Below are 19,067 nucleotides of genomic sequence, written 5' to 3'. Positions count from 1 at the left end.
TAGTAGAGACAGGGTTTCACCGTGTTAGCCAGGATGGTCTCGATCTCCTGACCTCATGATCCACCTGTCTCGGCCTCCCAAAGTGCTGCGATTATAGGCTTAAGCCACCGCCCCCGCCTCCTTTACTCTTTCAAAGATCACATAACACATGATAATATGAAGTCCAGCCCTGAAGCCGTGCAAAGGGAAGAGAAATGGGTTACCCAAAGATGGTGCTTTGGAAGGATTGCTTATACCTGGAAAATCTAGCAAAATCATGTAGCAATGAACTTAGTTCTATCTCAGAATATGTATTTCATTTGGAAAAATGAAATAACATGCACATAAATTATTTCTAAACCGGATATACTCTCTATCAGAAGAAAGGACTTCTGACAATCCTCTTTACCTCGTCACCAGAGGAGACTCCTTTCTGTAATTTAGTCTACTCTACCCTAGTCATGAACATAACCTTAAGTCTGGAGAAGCTCTAGGCCTCTAAGAAAGAAAACTGTAAATGTGGTCACTCTGCCCTTCTATTCTTTTTATTCATTTCCCCCAACTTGATCCTTTTAACAATCCTGTGAGATAAGCAGAATATACATTATTGCACACATTGTATAATTTGTGAAATGACTTCTGGAGAAATCAGAGGGCTTGTTCAAGTATACGCAGCAAGGGAATGTTAAAGCTAGGACTAGGATTCTTTCCACAGGGGTGACAGACTCAAATTCAGTGTACATCACAATCACCCAGAGAAACTCAAAATTTAGATTTTGATGTTCTCTGTCAGAGGTCTGGGGATGGGCTCAGGAATAAGCCAGGCAGAGAGAGACAAATATCATCTGATCTCACTCATATGTGGAGTCTAAAAAATGTCGATTTCATAGAATCAACTCATAGAGGTAGAGTGTAGAATGGAGGTTACCAGAGGCTGAGTCAGGGAGGGGCAGGAAGGGAAAGGGGACACCTGGATCAAAGGGTGCAAAGTGATCTTTAGACAGGAGGAATAAGTTCTGGGATTTGTTTGCACAGTAGAGGGACTATAGTTAGTGATAATGTATTGTATATTTCAAAATAGCTGGAAGAGAAGATTTTGAATGCTGTCACCACAGACAAATGATAGATTTGTGAGGTAATGAATATGCTCATTACTCTGATTTGATCATTACAAAATGCGTACATGTATGAAAACATCACATTATTCCCTATAAATATGTGCCACCATTGTTTGTCAATTAAAAATAAATGAAACTCAGAAAAGAAACACATACTTTCAACAAACATACCATGTAATTCTAAAGCAAAGCCTAATTTTGAAAAACACCAACACGCACAAGCCCGCACATGCGCACGCGGGCACACACACACACGCGCGTGCGCGCACACACACACACACACAAACACACACACACATTACAGAAAGACAGCCAACAAACACATCCCACAACCATTATTCTTTTTTGTTTTTGCTTTTGTTTTTGAGACAGAGTCTTGCTCTGTCAGCCAGGCTGGAGTGCAGTGGTGTGATCTTAACTTATTGCAACCTCTGTCTCCTGGGCTCAAGCAATTCTCCTGCCTCAGCCTCTCGAGTAGTTGGGATTACAAGCGTGTGCCACCATGCCCTGCTAATTTTTGTGGTTTTTTTTAGTAGAGACGGGGTTTCACCATTTTGGCCAGGCTGGTATCGAACTCCTGACCTCAGGTAATCAACCCGCTTTGGCCTCTCAAAGTGCTGGGATTACAGGCGTGAACCACCGTGCCTGGCCCAGCCATTATTCTTGACACAGGACTGAACTACTTAAAAGTGAAGGATGTTTCCCAACAAAGGGTCAAGGTTTTAGCTCACATCCATTATGTTTTCTGGGACTAATATTAATTCAGATGCTAAAAGTAATCATTTAAAACACACTTCCTAGGTTGCATCATAGGATGACACTTGTCAATATGCAATTCTATCAGAAACGTGTGCATGACAATCATTTGAATTCATTAATACTGTTTCTCCATTGATTTAGACATATTAATTAGGACAAAGCCCACACCAGGAGTTGAACCCCTGATCTATATGCGCAGTTTAATAATCATTGTACCATAGTGATCAGAATGATTATGGGGATACTGTGAAAAATTCATTTGCTGCAGCTAAGCCAACAACTTTGAATTTGTGTTGAAAAACAATTACTGAGCTTAATTAGGAGCATGTAATGATGACAGCAGTTATTTCAGTGATTGATTCCAAAATTAAAAAGAGCTGGCAAACTAAGTATGGTATATCCTATGCTTTGAAAACGATAGGGAACATGGAAGTGTAAAGATCCTGCCCTGTAAGCAAATTATCAAAAACTATATTAGAGTGCTGGCAAGGAGAATATTGGTGTCTTGAGAGAGGCCTAAAGAAAGAAAAGTTTTGAAGGGTTTTATTTTTGTTTTTTGTTTGTTTTTCTTTACTTTTTTCTTACCCTAATATTGAAAACAACAAGCAGCTTCTACAAATTCCTCTAGGAAAAAAATGATCACAGAAAATATACGCAAATGAAATGTACTCTTTGACTGTTGTCTTTCAACTTTCAAGTGTGCAGGAAATGGCTAAATAATTTGAACGTTAACAGAGTTGGTTCAAAACCTTTGATTGATTTGATATCTGATCCATCACATCACGTCTTTAACAGGGTAGTGGATTACCTAAGTTCATATTTCTTTTCTACTTTGGTAGGCATTTGTCAGATTCTCCCCATGGGATGTTTGAAGATGCACCTGAAGAAGTCAATGACATATGAATTAATTCTGTATTTTTAGTAGAGATGGGGTTTTGCCATGTTGCCCAGGCTGGTCCCAAACTCCTGTCCTCAAGTTATCTGCCCACCACGGCCACCCAAAGTGCTGGGATTACAGGCATCTGCCCAACCTCTTTGAATTAATTCTGTAAAATGCCATTTTTAAAAAAATTAACCACTGCCACCAAAATATTTTTAATATGATTTTGGTATAAAGGGGAGAATCATAGCAAAGCTGGCATAAACTCTAAAAAACACAGTTTGGAAATTGTTTATATTCCATAGGAAAAGATCATTCACTTGTTTTCCTAGATGACTGTGATGGGGTTTAGGACACACCACCTCAAAATATGGCATCTTGGCATTTGAGAAAATAGCAGAAGCAGGAAGATCATTCTCACCTTCCCCTCACTCTTCTTCTCTGAAGCAAGTCATAAAACCTTTATTCCAGAGGTATCCTTTCTATACCCAGAAGAAAGAAACACCCTTTTCCTCCTCAAAGACACAGAGAAACCAAGAAGAACTGGGAAAAAAAAGCCTTGCTAAGTTCCTGTCAGTTTCTTACCATTAGATCATACCCTCTTTTTACAATCATACTTCTGCAAGACTGTCTACTCTTCATCAAAACTAGCATTAAAAACACACAGGTTGGCCGGGTGCGGTGACTCAAGCCTGTAATCCCAGCACTTTGGGAGGCTGAGACGGGTGGATCATGAGGTCAGGAGATCGAGACCATCCTGGCTAACACGGTGAAACCCCGTCTCTACTAAAAAAAAAATGCAAAAAACTAGCCGGGCGAGGTGGTGGGCGCCTGTAGTCCCAGCTACTCCGGAGGCTGAGGCAGGAGAATGGCATGAACCCGGGAGGCGGAGCTTGCAGTGAGCTGAGATCCGGCCACTGCACTCCAGCCTGGGCGACAGAGCGAGACTCCGTCTCAAAACAAAAACAAAAACAAAAAAAAACAGGTTTTCCTGTTTTTTAGGATTATTTTTTTCTGAAGGCTTTCATGTCGTGGAATATTTATATTAAATAAAATTACATGTTTTTGTCTTACTAATCTTCCTTTCCTTTTAGAGACCTCAGCCATGAACCTAGCAATGAGTGAGAAAAGATATTTTTCTAGACGTACAATTGGTTGTCATTATTCAATATTTTTAAGTGTCTATTTTAAAAAATGGTCTATGCGACTACATACAGCCTATACCCTAGGAATGTATCTCATTAGATATGTAAGAGTCATGCTTCACAAGCCTATTTGGAGATTTTGATGGCGTTGAAAGTTTCAAGGTAGGAAAAGTGAGTCTGGTTAGAGATAATTATCAGGTATTCATTTGTCTTAAAAATGACCAAATAAAATTTCTAAAACTAGTTAGGAATCTTGAAAGTAAATATACCTCTAAGACCCTTCAGCTAGTTAATTCATGTACTAAAGAATTGTTGACTAATAGCTAAGCCAAGAGAATGTTTGCTTCTCAAAATAAAAACCTCTCAAACAGCATTTGCTTTGCTGAAGTATAATTTTGGTTTGGCATTTCTAAGTACCATTGAAATATTTTCAGCATGATTAATTTTGCAAGTAACATACTAACAGAGGCAATCATGTTCTAAAGTAGTCAGATTATTATTGTTTTGTTTCCAGCCTTGAATTGGCATTGTAAAATTATTCTTTCCGTTTTTAATATATGCTTCTTGAATTCCTATCTTTAAATCATTTTGACATTCAATTTTGTGCTACCAGTTGTGGATGTTCAGGTAAGGTATATGTTATTTGAAAAGTCGCTAAAGGAATAGGTTGGCCAGTATTATTGACTGACTGTCTGATTTTTACTTCTCATGTCAAGAGTTCTGTTTCCTCTTTGTATACATTTGGGTGAATGTAATGTATACAGAGTATATCTTTCAAATAATCTAGTTACTGACATCACCGAACCCACCAAGACAGTCACCTTTGATAAAACTGGTAGGATTCCCTCCACATGTAATCATGTTTTGTTTTTTGGTGTTTTTTATAGTTTCAGGAATTAGAACTACATGTTGTTTAAGTCAAAGAGTGATTGACTCTGTATATTATAAGCATAATTTTATTTTTTTTCCTTGAAGGTGGAAGCAAAATGGCACAGACATTGATTTTACTATGAGTTATCACTACAGGTTGGATGGAGGCAATCTTGCAATCAGTAGCCCCCACACAGATCAAGATATTGGCATGTACCAGTGCCTGGCCACCAATCTTCTGGGGACAATTCTGAGTCGGAAGGCAAAGCTCCAATTTGCATGTGAGTTTGGGGGTAAATTTTGTAATCTGTGTCTCTGAAAATATAATATTCTTCTGATGCACACATTTTAAAAATCTCGCTTTGCCAATAATATATTTGAGAATGAATATAAATTTATGGACTTTTGACAATCTTCATTTTGTGAATCTAGATTCCTGGGTATATTAGAAACCTGCTTCTGAAAAAGAAAAAAAAAACAGAGAAAAGATCAACATTATTATATTTTGTGAATTATTTTTAGAAACATTCCTAAAAGTTCCAAACATAAATATTAATATAAAGATATATGATATAGCATTATTTTTCTTTTTCTTTTGCATTGGATATTAATGTGGAGAGCAAAGGAAGAAAAAGCTGAGGGCAGAGATGTCATCTGGGGGAGGTGGGCGTTCTCCCAAGAAAAGCGATCATGCATCCACAGTTTGATGTAGGTGGAAATAAAGTGGTTGCCAAAGGCAGGTTTTATATTAACTTTAACAATGTCCAGCTGCATCACATAAATGTCATCCAAGTAATTACCTTGGTGACATTTGGGGACATTAGCAGATGAACAATAGACATACTGCGTCTAATATCCTTTATATATAATGTTTCCAGGGACTGAAATGTTTCATATTGGATTCAGCAAAGGCCTTGTTTGAGAGTAATTATACCTGTTGATGTGGATAAAGTAGAAGGCTTGCATTTCTCCCTTTGCACCAACCATTATGTCCCAGAGGATCTATCCAAGGAGCCAAAAAGTGAGCTGCTATACCTGCAGGGCTCATAGAAATGTCTACACTATCTCTTACTTTGAAAAGTAATTGTTCTGAAATTTTATTAATAAATACATGCCCAAAACTCACCTTGTGAAACTTTCAGTCATCAGTAAATACATGAATTAATAACTGGGTCTGTTTCTCATTGCAAGTCTTGTGTTCCAAAGGTTATTCTACACCAGAGATCACTTGGTCTACACAGAGTTCTCTTTATGTTGACCATTGTGAGGATGGCCTTACTTCTGATTTTACACACACCACATACACATACATACATGAACACACATAAACATATATACAGATATACACACATAAATACATTGCTAAGTGTATCCAAATGTATTTGTATCTATGGAAGTAAGAAGTGAACGTGGAAGTCTATTTACCTAAATAGAAGGTGGAAAAGGGCCAGTGGCTACTTTGGGACATAGGATAAAAATATTTATAACACTTGATTTCTTCATTTCAGCTAAGACTATCACCTGGAAAAATAACAGGGAACAAAATAACATAGAAACTTATGTTATGGAAATGAAGAACTGTTTCAGACTTTGAATGATTCTGCCACAGTAGTTGTTTATTTCTCCTGCTTGGGTAGGAGATGACCCTACAACATACACATGATATGAATCAGATTCCATAATCATAAATTTGACTCTTTGGTAAAGGATACTCCATATAGCATGTTTATTGGCTATACCCTCGAGTTTCTCTAGAGTTATGATTCTATCTACTCTTGAAAACAGTTGAATGTCTACATCTCAAATTAATGCACTCTTTTATATAACCATATTATTTCTTCTCCTTTGTTCTGTACTTTTTAACAAAAATATGTTTTAAAATGTCCTACATTATCATATCATACCTTCTTTCTGCTTTAAAAATTTCTTGCAACTAGAAATTTCCCTAGTTAAAACTTATTTTGTCTATGCCATATCAGAGAAAGTCTCAATTAAGAAGAAATTATATGCTTTCATCTGGCTAAATAGGACAAATCAATTTTTCTGTCCTTATTAACTTTCCCATCTTATCATAAAATTTTCCATTTTGGGGCAGAAGGTGTATGACTGTTGTTCTTGAAGAGCATTTCTATTACCATTAATGCAGAAAGTAAAATGGCCTATATCCATTAACTAATCTTTCTTCTGCAAACTTAGAGGATCTTAGGCACTAAGAGCTTGCAAAAACAAGAACCACAACATGGTGGTGGTGTCATGTCTGAAATATTTCTTATTGTATCCAGGGAGACATGTGCTAGAGTGTGGAAACAGAAAGAGTAAAGGGTATAAATGCAAGTCCCCAACCAAATGAAAAGTTCCTAAAGTGCATGAACTGTATCTTCATCTTCATTATAATTCCTCACGACCTCCTTCATAAATTTTTAACAATATCAATTTTGATAGACAAGGCCTTTGCTAGGATAACCACAGTAGTTAAATGCTGAGATTTTGTGAAATAGAGAGGTGTAAGTTCAAATTCTTTTCGTCAAATATCTAGTAGTATGAAATTAGGTCATTTCTTAACAACATTAAGCCTCTGTTAAGAAATCTATACAATGAGAATACAGCAGTAGCCGCCACATAGGACAATGACATGGAGTCACTGAGAAAATGAATGTCAAGTCCCTGATCCATTATGGACCCTAGGGAAATGACAATTCTAATTCTTCCTTTCACTATTATTACCTCTCTCAACTTGGACAAACATCTATATATTTCAAACCACTTGAGTTTCTTATGGAAAACTCTTCTAGTTTACATTTTAAAACTTTCTATAAGACTAGTTTCTTGTTCTTTTGTTTTCATGTCAAATATAATACATGTGGTTTGACATATATTATTTCACTTGAATTGGACAACAGCTGTAGGAGGCAGTTGCTATCATTGTCCCCATTTTACAGATTAGAAGCCTGAGGCTCACTGAGATTGGGGCTTTCTTAAATTATGTTGTTAGAGAAAAGTTGGAACTTGTGTATAGAAAAAGAAGACTTCAGACTCTAAAACTCATGCACTTCATCTCAGGGTATTGAGTCCTTCTCAAACACTGACCACACACTTCATGTGGGCCTTCTTTCTTTGTTTCATTTGCTGGCACAGTAATTGTCTAAATAATAAACCATATCTTCAGGACAGAATGGTTCAAATAAGCCTGGTAGTAGATGCTGGTGCTTCCTTGTCCACATCCGCTTTTGCAAGTGATGTGCCAAGCCCCGGCTAGTAATACCCACAGATATTCCTTTTTGCATTTCATGCCCCAAACCTCTCCATGGGATCAGGCTGAAACTAGACAACAGCTGCGACACCTTAATTAGCTTCTTCATTTGCTTTTTCCTTCATCCCTCCCTGCCTTTCTCCTAAGAGGATCCCTCAATAAATCATATGCACTTGAATCCTTGCCTCAGGCTCTGCTTCTAAGGAATCCAAAGTAAGACAGAGATTAAACATTTAATATGAGATCGCCGATCTACTTACTGATAGGAAAAACGGGTCCAGAAGCCCCACTCCTATGAACTCTCATAGATAAGAACAAGCTATGCATCAAAATAAAAATGTATCAACTCCCTTGCTTCCCGTCATTTGGCAGTCCATTGCAAAATGTCACTTTGACCTTCAGAACAAATGGTCTTATGAACAACCTTTCAGAATATACCCTGTCCGTGGTAGAAATGCCGCAGGGACATACCTCTAGATAATTGATGGCTTTTGTTTGTCACTTTTATCCTGGTATTCAGTAATCCAAACGCACACTTTGAATTTGTTTTAGACACAGACTGTAACACTCTGCTTCATCATGAATCGCCTCATCATGAAATCATCCTGAAATGTGGCCTGTGTATAAAAACTACCTGTGGTGAAATATACTCCTAAATCAAATCTGTCTTTAACCAACTATGTAACTTAGACAAGTCATTCACTTCTCTGGACTTAGCTAAAGTATATTTTGAATTAATTGATTACAAAAGTCTCTTTCCACTGTTGTCATATAATCTGTCCTTCCAAATACTCAGGTAGATCCTAATTTAAGTATCCCTTTCTTCCCCAACCCAAACTCTACCCTAAAACAAATTCAGCAGGTGTCTAGTCACCAAAGGGTTCTGTTGTCATCCTGGCATTCTTGAATGATAAAACTAGTTTGACTTCTAAAATCACTTGTAGTTACTTTGAATTTCGTTTATTTCTCAAAGACTTTGGTGGTAAAGGTTGAATGTAGACCTCTTCCTTTTGTGTGTATGTTAATGAATTACTCTGTACTTGTGTGTGAGAATATTACATCTGTCATTGCTGTTTAAAATGTCATCCTTGAGAAAATGAGATAGGTGTTTTGAAAGAAACCCATGATATCACTCAGATGTAATTTTTAAAGGCCCTTATAATATATAACTCTACCAATGAAAAGATAAACATTTATGATAAAAGGTAGTCATGAATGGGACTTTTTGATCCTGCACTGTTTAATGTTTAATCACAGCTAGCATTTTAAATAAGTTTGCTCCATTATTGCAGAAGGAAAGGCAGCTGGGCTGGAGCCTCCTAATTGACCCTTCATTTATTCATCCTCCAAGCAACCGGAGAACACCTAATTTATATGCATCAAGCACTACACTAGGTCCTAAAGATTAAATGGTAGATAAGAAACAGCTACTTCCTGTCTTCACAGAGCAGACAGGTGAAACCTTTAATACAATTAAAAATAAGAAGAAAAGGAAAATAAAGGAAATTGCTAACGCTTACAAAGTATTATGTGGCAGGCATTGTTCCAAACTCTTTATGTAAATTAGCTCCATTGATCCTCATGATAACCCTCTGAGAGTATCACAATCTTCACTTTCAGATAAGCAGAGATTGAGGCTTAGAAGAATGAACTCGCTTGCCTAAAATCACACACAGTATGTGGCAGAGTCCGTTTTCAAATCCAGACAGAGTGGAGAGTCCATGCTCCTACCACCTACTGCATTGTCTCAAAACATAAGTGAAGTGAGAAAGGTGAAATTAACCTATAACAGAGTGGAGCTCAAAGTGAGAAGTAGTGAAGTTTGTCTGAATTGGAGAAAAGGCAAGGGAAGCCTTTCAAAGGGAATGGGCTTGCATTGAACCTTGACATGTTAGTTTGTGTTCTAGACAGAGAAAGTGGGTGAAGAAAGTACAGGTTGGAAGAACACTAAGAGGAAATGCAGTTGTGTGAACAATCTTCAAGTATCGAAGACAGTTTGGGGAGGTGGGCAAAAGAGCTGAGAACTGAAATGCAGAAAGCTAAGGATCAGAAATGACTGGTTTTCTAGGTTGAGACTGAAAACTAATTTGGAACCACTTATAGGTAGTCCTTCATATCCAAGCCTAATCTTCAAGCAATAGGATAATTTAGAGATATTATGAGATGCCAAAGAAACATGCGAAAATCCATCATAGTACAATATTCAACACTCAGTATGACATTGTGTACATGTGTTAATTTATGGTTAAATGGGTGTGCCAGTATTGCCCATTTCATATAGCGTTACTATGAGGACCAAATGTATTATGTGGAAAGCAGAGGGCAAGGGCAACTGATAGACTGGTATGAGTTGAAGATGGCGAGATAGGCAGGGGTCTGGCCATACAACTACTAATAGGCCAAGTTTTGTATTTTACTGCTTATCCTAAGAACAATGGAACCGTCCTGAACAATGTTTAGGATGTTGAAGTTGTTTATAAAATGAAGTTTGAAGCCTGGCTCAGTGGCTCACGCCAGTAATCCCAGCCCTTTGGGAGGCCGAGGCGGGCAGATCACAAGGTCAGGAGTTCAAGACCAGTCTGGCCAACATAGTGAAACCCCATCTCTACTAAAAATACAAAAACTTAGCCGGGTGTAGTGGTATACTCCTGTAATCCCAGCTACTCAGGAGCCTGAGGCAGGAGAATCGTGTGAACCCAGGAGGCAGAGGTTGCAGTGAGCTGAGATCCTTCTACTGCACTCCAGCCTGGGCAACCAAACGAGGCTCCGTCTCAAAAAAAAAAAAAAAAAAAAAAAAGTGGTTTTAAATACCACATACTATTTCCTTAAATATGTTAGTCTGACATGTTTTGATACTATTAATATTATTAAAACCATAGTACACATACTTAGGGGGCATCCCAAACCTCAGATTTATAATAACTTATATGATGGAGTTAAAGAATTCTTGCACCACATCACAGGGTTGATTTTAAATGGTTCAAGGTTAAAATGCAGTAAGAATGCATTTTAAAGGGCTATAAACATGTAGGCATTTACAATCATCATAATTTTTTTCCAGAGGAATGCAAAGGGTTTTACACCTGCCATGCCATTCATCTTTATTCTATACCTGTAAGCTATTCTTAACCATGTTTTACAGGTGAAGACATTAAAAGGCAGGACAACTATGTTACTTGCCCAAGGTCAACTAACCTACAGCAGACCCAGAATTTCTCACATCTTGAAACAACTTTTTAAATATATATTTATTTTGTAGACAGGGGAAGTAAATCAGAATTCTCATGAATTTAATGCCATATTCAAAGAAAAACAAAAAAAATGTAAAGTTGTAACATAAAGGTCTTTGACTCCTTACAGAAGGATTCTAAGATGTTTGTGTATTTAAAGGTGATATATATATTTTTTTCTATCTTTCGGCTAGGGTCTTATAAGCAGAAACAAAACTCCTCACATTTAGAAATAAATGTTAAGAGTTTCCAAATATCTTTAAAATTCTTTCATATATAAGAAATGTAAAAGCAGTTATACGTGATCCCGATGATACGGTGATAAAGTGCATTTATATCAGAAAATGAAATTAAGACCCAGGAGAAGCAGCTTTAAAAATAACACTTAAAAATGCATTTGGAAATTGTAAAGTCTCTGATAATTGTGAAGTGCGTATTAAGTGGGTAATGCATACCTAATTATAAATGAAAATGCTAAATGATTTTGACTTTTTTTCTACATCAGAAAAGAACTAGCTGAACAAAAATCATGAAGAAATATTTTTTCTTTAATTTCTTAAATTAAAAAAGTTGGTAAATTAGTATTGATTTTTTCAGTATCATTTTCAAATAGCATAAACAATGTTACAACGGATTTAATATTCTCAATTTGTCTTAATGAAATCACAGCATAACCATGAATTGGTATCATATCAAGGAGAAAACTTTGTCTTTGCTTTTAAAAATAATTCAGATCTTAAACAAATAGACTGTAAGCAGTTGCATGGTTAAATCATAGCAAGCCACTGTTATATTTATATTTAAAATCAACAGGGAAGCAGATTATTCAATGCTTTAGCCTCATTTTTTCCACACTATCGCTGCTGGAAATCTATTTATGTATCTTATCAGAAATGGTACTTTTTCAAAATTCAGGCCTTCTCCCACTGCCTACTTCTACTTATACTCAGCAGGAGCTAGTCTTTTTAGTTCATTTGAATAAAATTGCACAGGCTAAGAGTTGGGATGGGAGAGGAAAATATCAGAAAGTAAGGGATCCATTCTATCAAAACTAGGAGTTTCTGATTTACAAAACTGAGACAGATATACAAGCTGAAATGCTTGTGTATTACTCTTATGTTATTTGACAAATGGTTTCAAGGAATTTATGAACATAGCATGTAAAGATTTTGCTTCTAAGATTTGTAAGATTGGTTCAAATTACAGTGACATTTTTTACATTAAAGGATGAGGCAAATATTTCTGTTGTTTATTTATATATAAATAAATATATAATACAAAGAGCATTTATAAGTAATAATTTACATATAATTATCTGAATATATATCCAACATTGTCTACAAAGTACATCAGATTCAGGTGTTTAAACAGTAAATACAGGACAGAAGAAGGCAGGTAAGAGGCAAGACTAGCTTGCAGCTCCTGCCGGGAGGAACAGAACAGCATGTGGAGACTCACATCATGAACGTTTGCCCCCGAAACTACCCCAGGAACATACCAGGAAAGCCGACAGAATCCACAAACCCTTTGAAAGAACTGGATCACTGCTGCAGGCTCCCTGAGATGCAGAAAAGCTTTGAGTCTGCTTGCTTCCTCAACAGGGAGGCTGGTGGTGTGGGGCAGTGACCTCAACCCTGGTCACTAGCTGCCTGGAAATAGACTCAGTGCTGTTGGGGGCGGGTGGGGCATGGTGGGAGTGAGACTGGCCTTTAAGACTCAGGCTGTGTGTGGGTGGGGTGAGACCTGTGACCACCAGCTTTCCCTCACTTCCCTGGTGAATTGTATGACTCAGCAGAGGCAGCCCTAATCCCCCTGGGAATATAACTCCATCACACCGGGAAATGTACCCCCATCCTTCACAGCAGCTGCAGCAAGCCTCACCCAAGGAGAGGCTGAGCTCAGACACACCTTATCCCTATCCTCATCTAGTGGTCTTTTTCTATGTGTCCTGGTAGCCAAAGACAACAATCATAATCTCTTGAAAGCTCTATCGCCCTGCCCACCACCTGAGAAACCTGAATACTTAACAAAATGTCCCTAGGGCATGTTTGCATCCTCCTTATAGGACCACAGCTGATGCACTCCTGAAAGTGCCATCTCCTGGCTGGAGGCCAACCAACACAAAAACAGCACTAAACAGAAACACAACCAAGGACCCTCACAGAGTTCACTTCACTCCGCTACTACCTCCACCAGAGCAGGTGGTGGTATCCACAGGTGCAAGACCTAAAGATGGAGCACATTACAGGACTCTGCAGACACTCCCCAGTACAAACCAGAGCCTGGTAGCTCCACTGGGTGCTAGATCCAGAAGAGCAAAGCAATCACTACAGTTCAGCTCTCAGGAGGCCCCATTCCTAGGGGAAGGGGGAGAACCTCAAATCAAGGGAGCATCCCATGGGACAAAAGAATCTGAACAGCAGCCCTTGAATCCCAGATCTTCCCTCTGACATAATGTACCCAAATGAGAAGAAACCAGAAAGACAATTCTGATAATATGACAAAATAAGGTTCTTCAACACCCCCAAAATATTATGCCAGCTTACCTGCAATGGATCCAAACCAAGATGAAACTTCTGAATTGCCAGGAAAATAATTCAGAAGGTTAATTATTAAGCTAATCAATAAGTCACCAGAGGCCAGGCACAGTGGCTCACACCTGTAATCCCAGCACTCTGGGAGGATGAGGCAGGTGGATCATGAGGTCAGGAGATCAAGACCAGCCTGGCTAACATGGTGAAACCCTGTCTCTACTAAAAAATACAGAAAATTAGCCAGGCATGGTCGCAGGCACATGTAGTCCCAGCTACTCGGGAGTCTGAGGCAGGAGAATGGCATGAATCCGGGTGGCAGAGCTTGCAGTGAGCTGAGATCACGCCACTGCACTCCAGCCTGGGTGACAGTGCGAGACTCTGTCTCAAAAAAAAAAAAAAAAAAGAAGAAGAAAAGTAAAAAGAAGACACAAGAGAAAGTTGAAGTCCAACTTAAAGAAATTAAAAACATGATACAGGAAATGAAAGGAAAATTCTTCAGTGAAATAGATAGTGTAAATGAAAAACAATCTCAAGTTCTGGAAATCAAGGACACAGATAAATGTAAAATGCACTGGAAAGTCTAAGCAATAGAATGAAACAAGCAGAAGAAAGAACTTCTGAGCTCTAAGACAAGCCTTTCAAATTAACCCAGTCCATCAAAGTCAAAACAATAATAATAATAATTTAAAAATAAATAAACAAAGTCTCCGAGAAGATTGGGACTACATTAAATATCCAAACCTAAGAATAATTGGTGTTCCTGAGGAAGAAGAGAAATCTAACAATTTGGAAAATATATTTGAGAAAATAATCCAGGAAAACTTACCCAGCTTTGCTAGAGATCTAGACATCCAAATACGAGAAGCTCAAAGAACATATGGGAAATTCTTCACAAAAAGATAATCACCTAGGCGCATAGTCATTAGGTTATCTAAAGTTGAGACAAAGGAAAAGACTCTTAATAGCTATGAGACAAAAGCATCAGGTAACCTATAAAGGAAAACATATCAGATTAACGGAAGATTTCTCACAAGGAATCCTACAAACTAAAAGGGATTGGGGTTCTATTTTTAGCCTCCTTAAACAAAACAACTATTAGCCAAGAATTTTGTATCCTGGTAAAGTAAGCTTCATAAATGAAGGAAAGACAGTCTTTTCCAGACAAATAAATGCTGGGAGAATTTGCCACTACCAAGGCAGCACTACAAGAACTGCTATAAGGAGCTCTAAATCTTGAAACAAGTCTTCAAAATACACCAAAATAGAATCTCCTTGAAGCATAAATCTCACAGAACCTATATAACAATAACACAATGAAAACAAACAAACAAACAATCAAAAAAACCACAAGATATTCAGGCAGCAAATAGCATGGTGAATAGAATAGTACCTAACATCTCAATACTAACATTGAAAGTAAATGGCCGAAATGCTCTACTTAAAAGGTACAGAATGGCAGAATAAATGAGAATTCACCAATCAAGTTTCTGCTGTCTTCAGGAGGCTCAACTAACATGGAAGAACTCAAATATACTTACAGTAAAGGGGTGGAAAAAGATATTTCATGCAAGTGGACACCAAAAGCAAGCATGAGTAACTATTCTTACATCAGAGAAAACATACTTTAAAGCAACAGCAGTTTAAAGAAACAAACAGGGACATTATATAAGATAAAAGTATTAGTCCAACAGGAAAATGTCACAATTATAAATACATATGCACCTACACTTGTGCTCCTAAATTTTTAAAACAATTACTACTAGATCTAAGAAATGAGATAGATGGCAACACAATAATAGTGGAGGACTTTAATACTCCATTGACAGCACTAGACAAGTCATCAAGACAGAAAGTCAACAAAGAAACAATGGACATAAACTATATTCTGGAACAAATGAACTTAACAGATATTTACAGAAAATTCTATCCAACTGCAGAATATACATTCCATTTACAGGCACATGGAACATTCTCCAAGATAGACCATATGATAGACCACAAAACAAGTCTCAGTAAATTGAAGAAAATCAAAATTATATCAAGTAGTCTCTCAGGCCACAGTGAAATAACATTGGAAATCAACTCCAAAAGGATCCCTCAAAACCAGGCAAATACATGGAAATTAAACAATCTGCTCCTGAATGATCAAACAAAAAGCTGGCTCTTTGAAAAGATAAATAAAATTGATAGACTGTTAGTGAGATTAACCAAAAAAAGAAGAGAGAAGATCCAAATAAGCTCTACTAGAAATCAAACGGGAGATATTTCAACTGATACCACAGAAATACAAAAGATTATTGAAGGCTGCTATGAACACCTTCACACGCATAAACTAGAAAACCTAGAGCAGATGGATAAATTCCTGGAAATATACAACTTTCCTAGATTAAACCAGTAAGATGTACAACTGGAAAAAGATAGGGATGCCCACTTTCACTCCTTTTATTCAACATAGTACCGGAAGTCCTAGTAAGAGCATTCAAACAAGAGAAAGAAATAAAGGGTATCCAAATTGCTAAAGAGGAAGTCAAACTGTCTCTGTTTGCTGATGTTATGATTGTATACCTAAAAAACCCTAAAGATTCATCCAAAAAGGTCCTGGAACTGGTAAATGAATTCACCAAAGTTTCCAGATACAAAATTAAGGTACACAAATCAGTAGCTCTGCTATCTACCAACAGTGACCAAGCTGAAAATCAAATCAAGAACTTCACCCCTTTCACAATAGCTGCATAAACAAACAAACAAACAAACACTCAGGAATATCCCTAACCAAGGATGTGAAAGACCTCTACAAGGAAAACTACAAAACACTGCTGAAAGAAACCATAGACAAAACAAACAAATGGAAACACATCCCATGCTCGTGGATGGGGAGAATCAATATTGTGAAAATGACCACACTGCCAAAAACAATCTACAAAGTCAGTGCAATTCCCATCAAGACAGCACCATTATTCTTTTCAGAACTAGCAAAAACAATCCTAAAATTCATATGGAACCAAAAAAGAGCCCACATAGCCAAAGCAACACTAAGCAAAAAGAACAAATCTGGGAGCATCACATTACTTGACTTCACCCTTTTCTCTGAGGCCATAGTCACCAAAACAACATGGTACTGGTATAAAAATAGGCACATAGACCAATGGAACAGAATAAAGAACCCAGAAATAAAGCCAAAAACTTACGGTCAACTGATCTTCAACAAAGCAAACAAAAACATACAGTGTAGAAAGGACACCCTATTCAACAAATGGTGCTGGGATAATTGGAAAGCCCCATGTAGAAGAATGAAACTGGATCTTCATCTCTCACCTTACACAAAAATCAACTCAAGATAGGTCAAAGACTTAAACATAAAACCTGAAACCATAAAGACAATAGAAAATAACTTTGGAACAACGCTTCTAGACATTGGCTTAGGCAAAGATTTCATGACCAAGAACACAAAGCAAACACAACAAAAACAAAGATAAATAGATGGGACTTAATTAAACTAAAAAGCTTCTGCACAGCAAAAGAAATAATCATCAGAGTTTACAAACAACCCACAGAGTGGGAGAAAATTTTAACCATCTATTTATCCAATGAATGACTGATATCCAGAATCTACAAGGAACTAAAATCACCAAGAAAAAAACAATTCCATTAAAAAGTGGACTAAGGAAATGAATAGACAATTCTCACAAGAAGATATACAAATGGCAAACAAGCACAAATGGGAAAATACTTAACATTGCCAATTATAAGGAAAATGTAAATCAAAACCACAATGCAATACAACATCCCTCCTGCAAGAATTGCCATAATCAAAAAATCAAAAAATAATAAACATTGGCACGGATGTATTGAAAAAGGAACACTTTTACACTGTTAGTGAGAATGTAAACTAGTACAATCACTATGGAAAACAGTGTGGAGATTCCTTAAAGGACTAAAAGTAGATCTACCGTTTGATCCAGCAATCCCACTACTTGTTGTCTACCCAGAGGAAAACAAGTTATTATACCAACAACAACAACAAAAATGCTTGCACACACTTGTTTATAGCAGCACAATTTGCAACAGCAAAAATATCAAACCAGCCCAAATGCCCATCAATAACAAGCGGGTAAAGATAATGTGGTATATATAGCATGGAATACTACTCAGCCATAAAAAGGAATGAAATAATGGCATTCACAGCAACCTAGATGGAATTGGAGACTATTATTGTAAGTGAAGTAACTCAGGAATGGAAAATCAAACATCATATGTTCTTATTCATATGTGGGAGCTAAGCTATGCGTACACAAAGCATAAGAATGATATATTAGATTTTGGGGATTGGGGGAAAGGGAGGGGGGTGGTGACGGATAAAAGACTGCATATTGGGTACAGTGTGCATGACTCAGTTGATGGGTGTACCAAAATCTCAGAAATCACCACTAAAAAGCTTATTCATGTAACCAAACACCCCCTGTTCCCAAAAACCTATTGAAATAAAAAAAAGGAAAATAAATAAATAAATAACATTATTGGAACAACAAGAAAACCAAAAACCAATAAACAGCAAATACAAATAATAAAGAGTTTTGATGGAAATCCACTGAAATGTTAATTATGTTTTAAAGCAGGAGTGTCCAATCTTTTGGCTTCCCTGGGCTACAGTGGAAGAAGAATTGTCTTGGGCCACATATAAAATAAACTAATTCTAATAATAGCTGATGAACTAAAAGGAAAATTGCAAAAAAATCTCATAACATTTTAAGAAAGTTTACGAATTTTTGTTGGGACACATTCAAAGCCATCCCAGGTTGCATGCAGCCTGAGGGGCTGGAGGTTGGACAAGATTGTTTTAAGGTATTAATTTTTGCTCTTCTTTTCCCTAGAAGTATAATATATACAGAAAAGTACAAAAAAAATGAGCAGATAGATCAATGAAGTATTACTAAGCCAGATCCAGAAACAGATATTACCAACACCCCCAGAAGGTCCACCCATTATGTCCCTTTCCTCCTTCTGCCTCAGAGATAAGCCATATCTCAATTTGTGAATTTGTAATTATTATTACTTTTTAAACTTTATATGAATGAAACCATACAATATATAATATATTTCTTCAAGTCTGGATTATTAGCCAACTATGTTTCTGAGATCCATTTATATTGTTGTAGGTGGCTGTAGTTCATTTTTCTCATCACATATAATATTTTATTGTATGAATATAATACAGTTTATGTGGAACTCTTACTATTATTGGAAATTTGCATCATTTCTAAGTGCATTCTTCTATGATTATTCTTGCACATATCTTTTGGTA

General features: G+C 37.0%; 1 protein-coding gene across 4 annotated transcripts in view; it reads left to right on the top strand.

The window, feature by feature from the left end:
* The window catches only part of CNTN6 (contactin 6), a 305,105-nt gene that overhangs the window by 135,587 nt on the left and 150,451 nt on the right, over window positions 1-19,067 (top strand). For all 4 annotated transcript variants that reach the window (XM_073009923.1, XM_007985017.3, XM_007985018.3 and 1 more), the window contains exon 4: window positions 4,857-5,032. In XM_073009923.1, the coding sequence (XP_072866024.1) occupies window positions 4,857-5,032 (176 nt within the window). The remainder of the gene's footprint in view (window positions 1-4,856; window positions 5,033-19,067) is intronic.

Source organism: Chlorocebus sabaeus, chromosome 22 (genome assembly GCF_047675955.1).
Source record: "Chlorocebus sabaeus isolate Y175 chromosome 22, mChlSab1.0.hap1, whole genome shotgun sequence".
NCBI lineage: Eukaryota > Metazoa > Chordata > Mammalia > Primates > Cercopithecidae > Chlorocebus > Chlorocebus sabaeus.
This window is presented reverse-complemented; position numbering and strand designations above follow the sequence as displayed.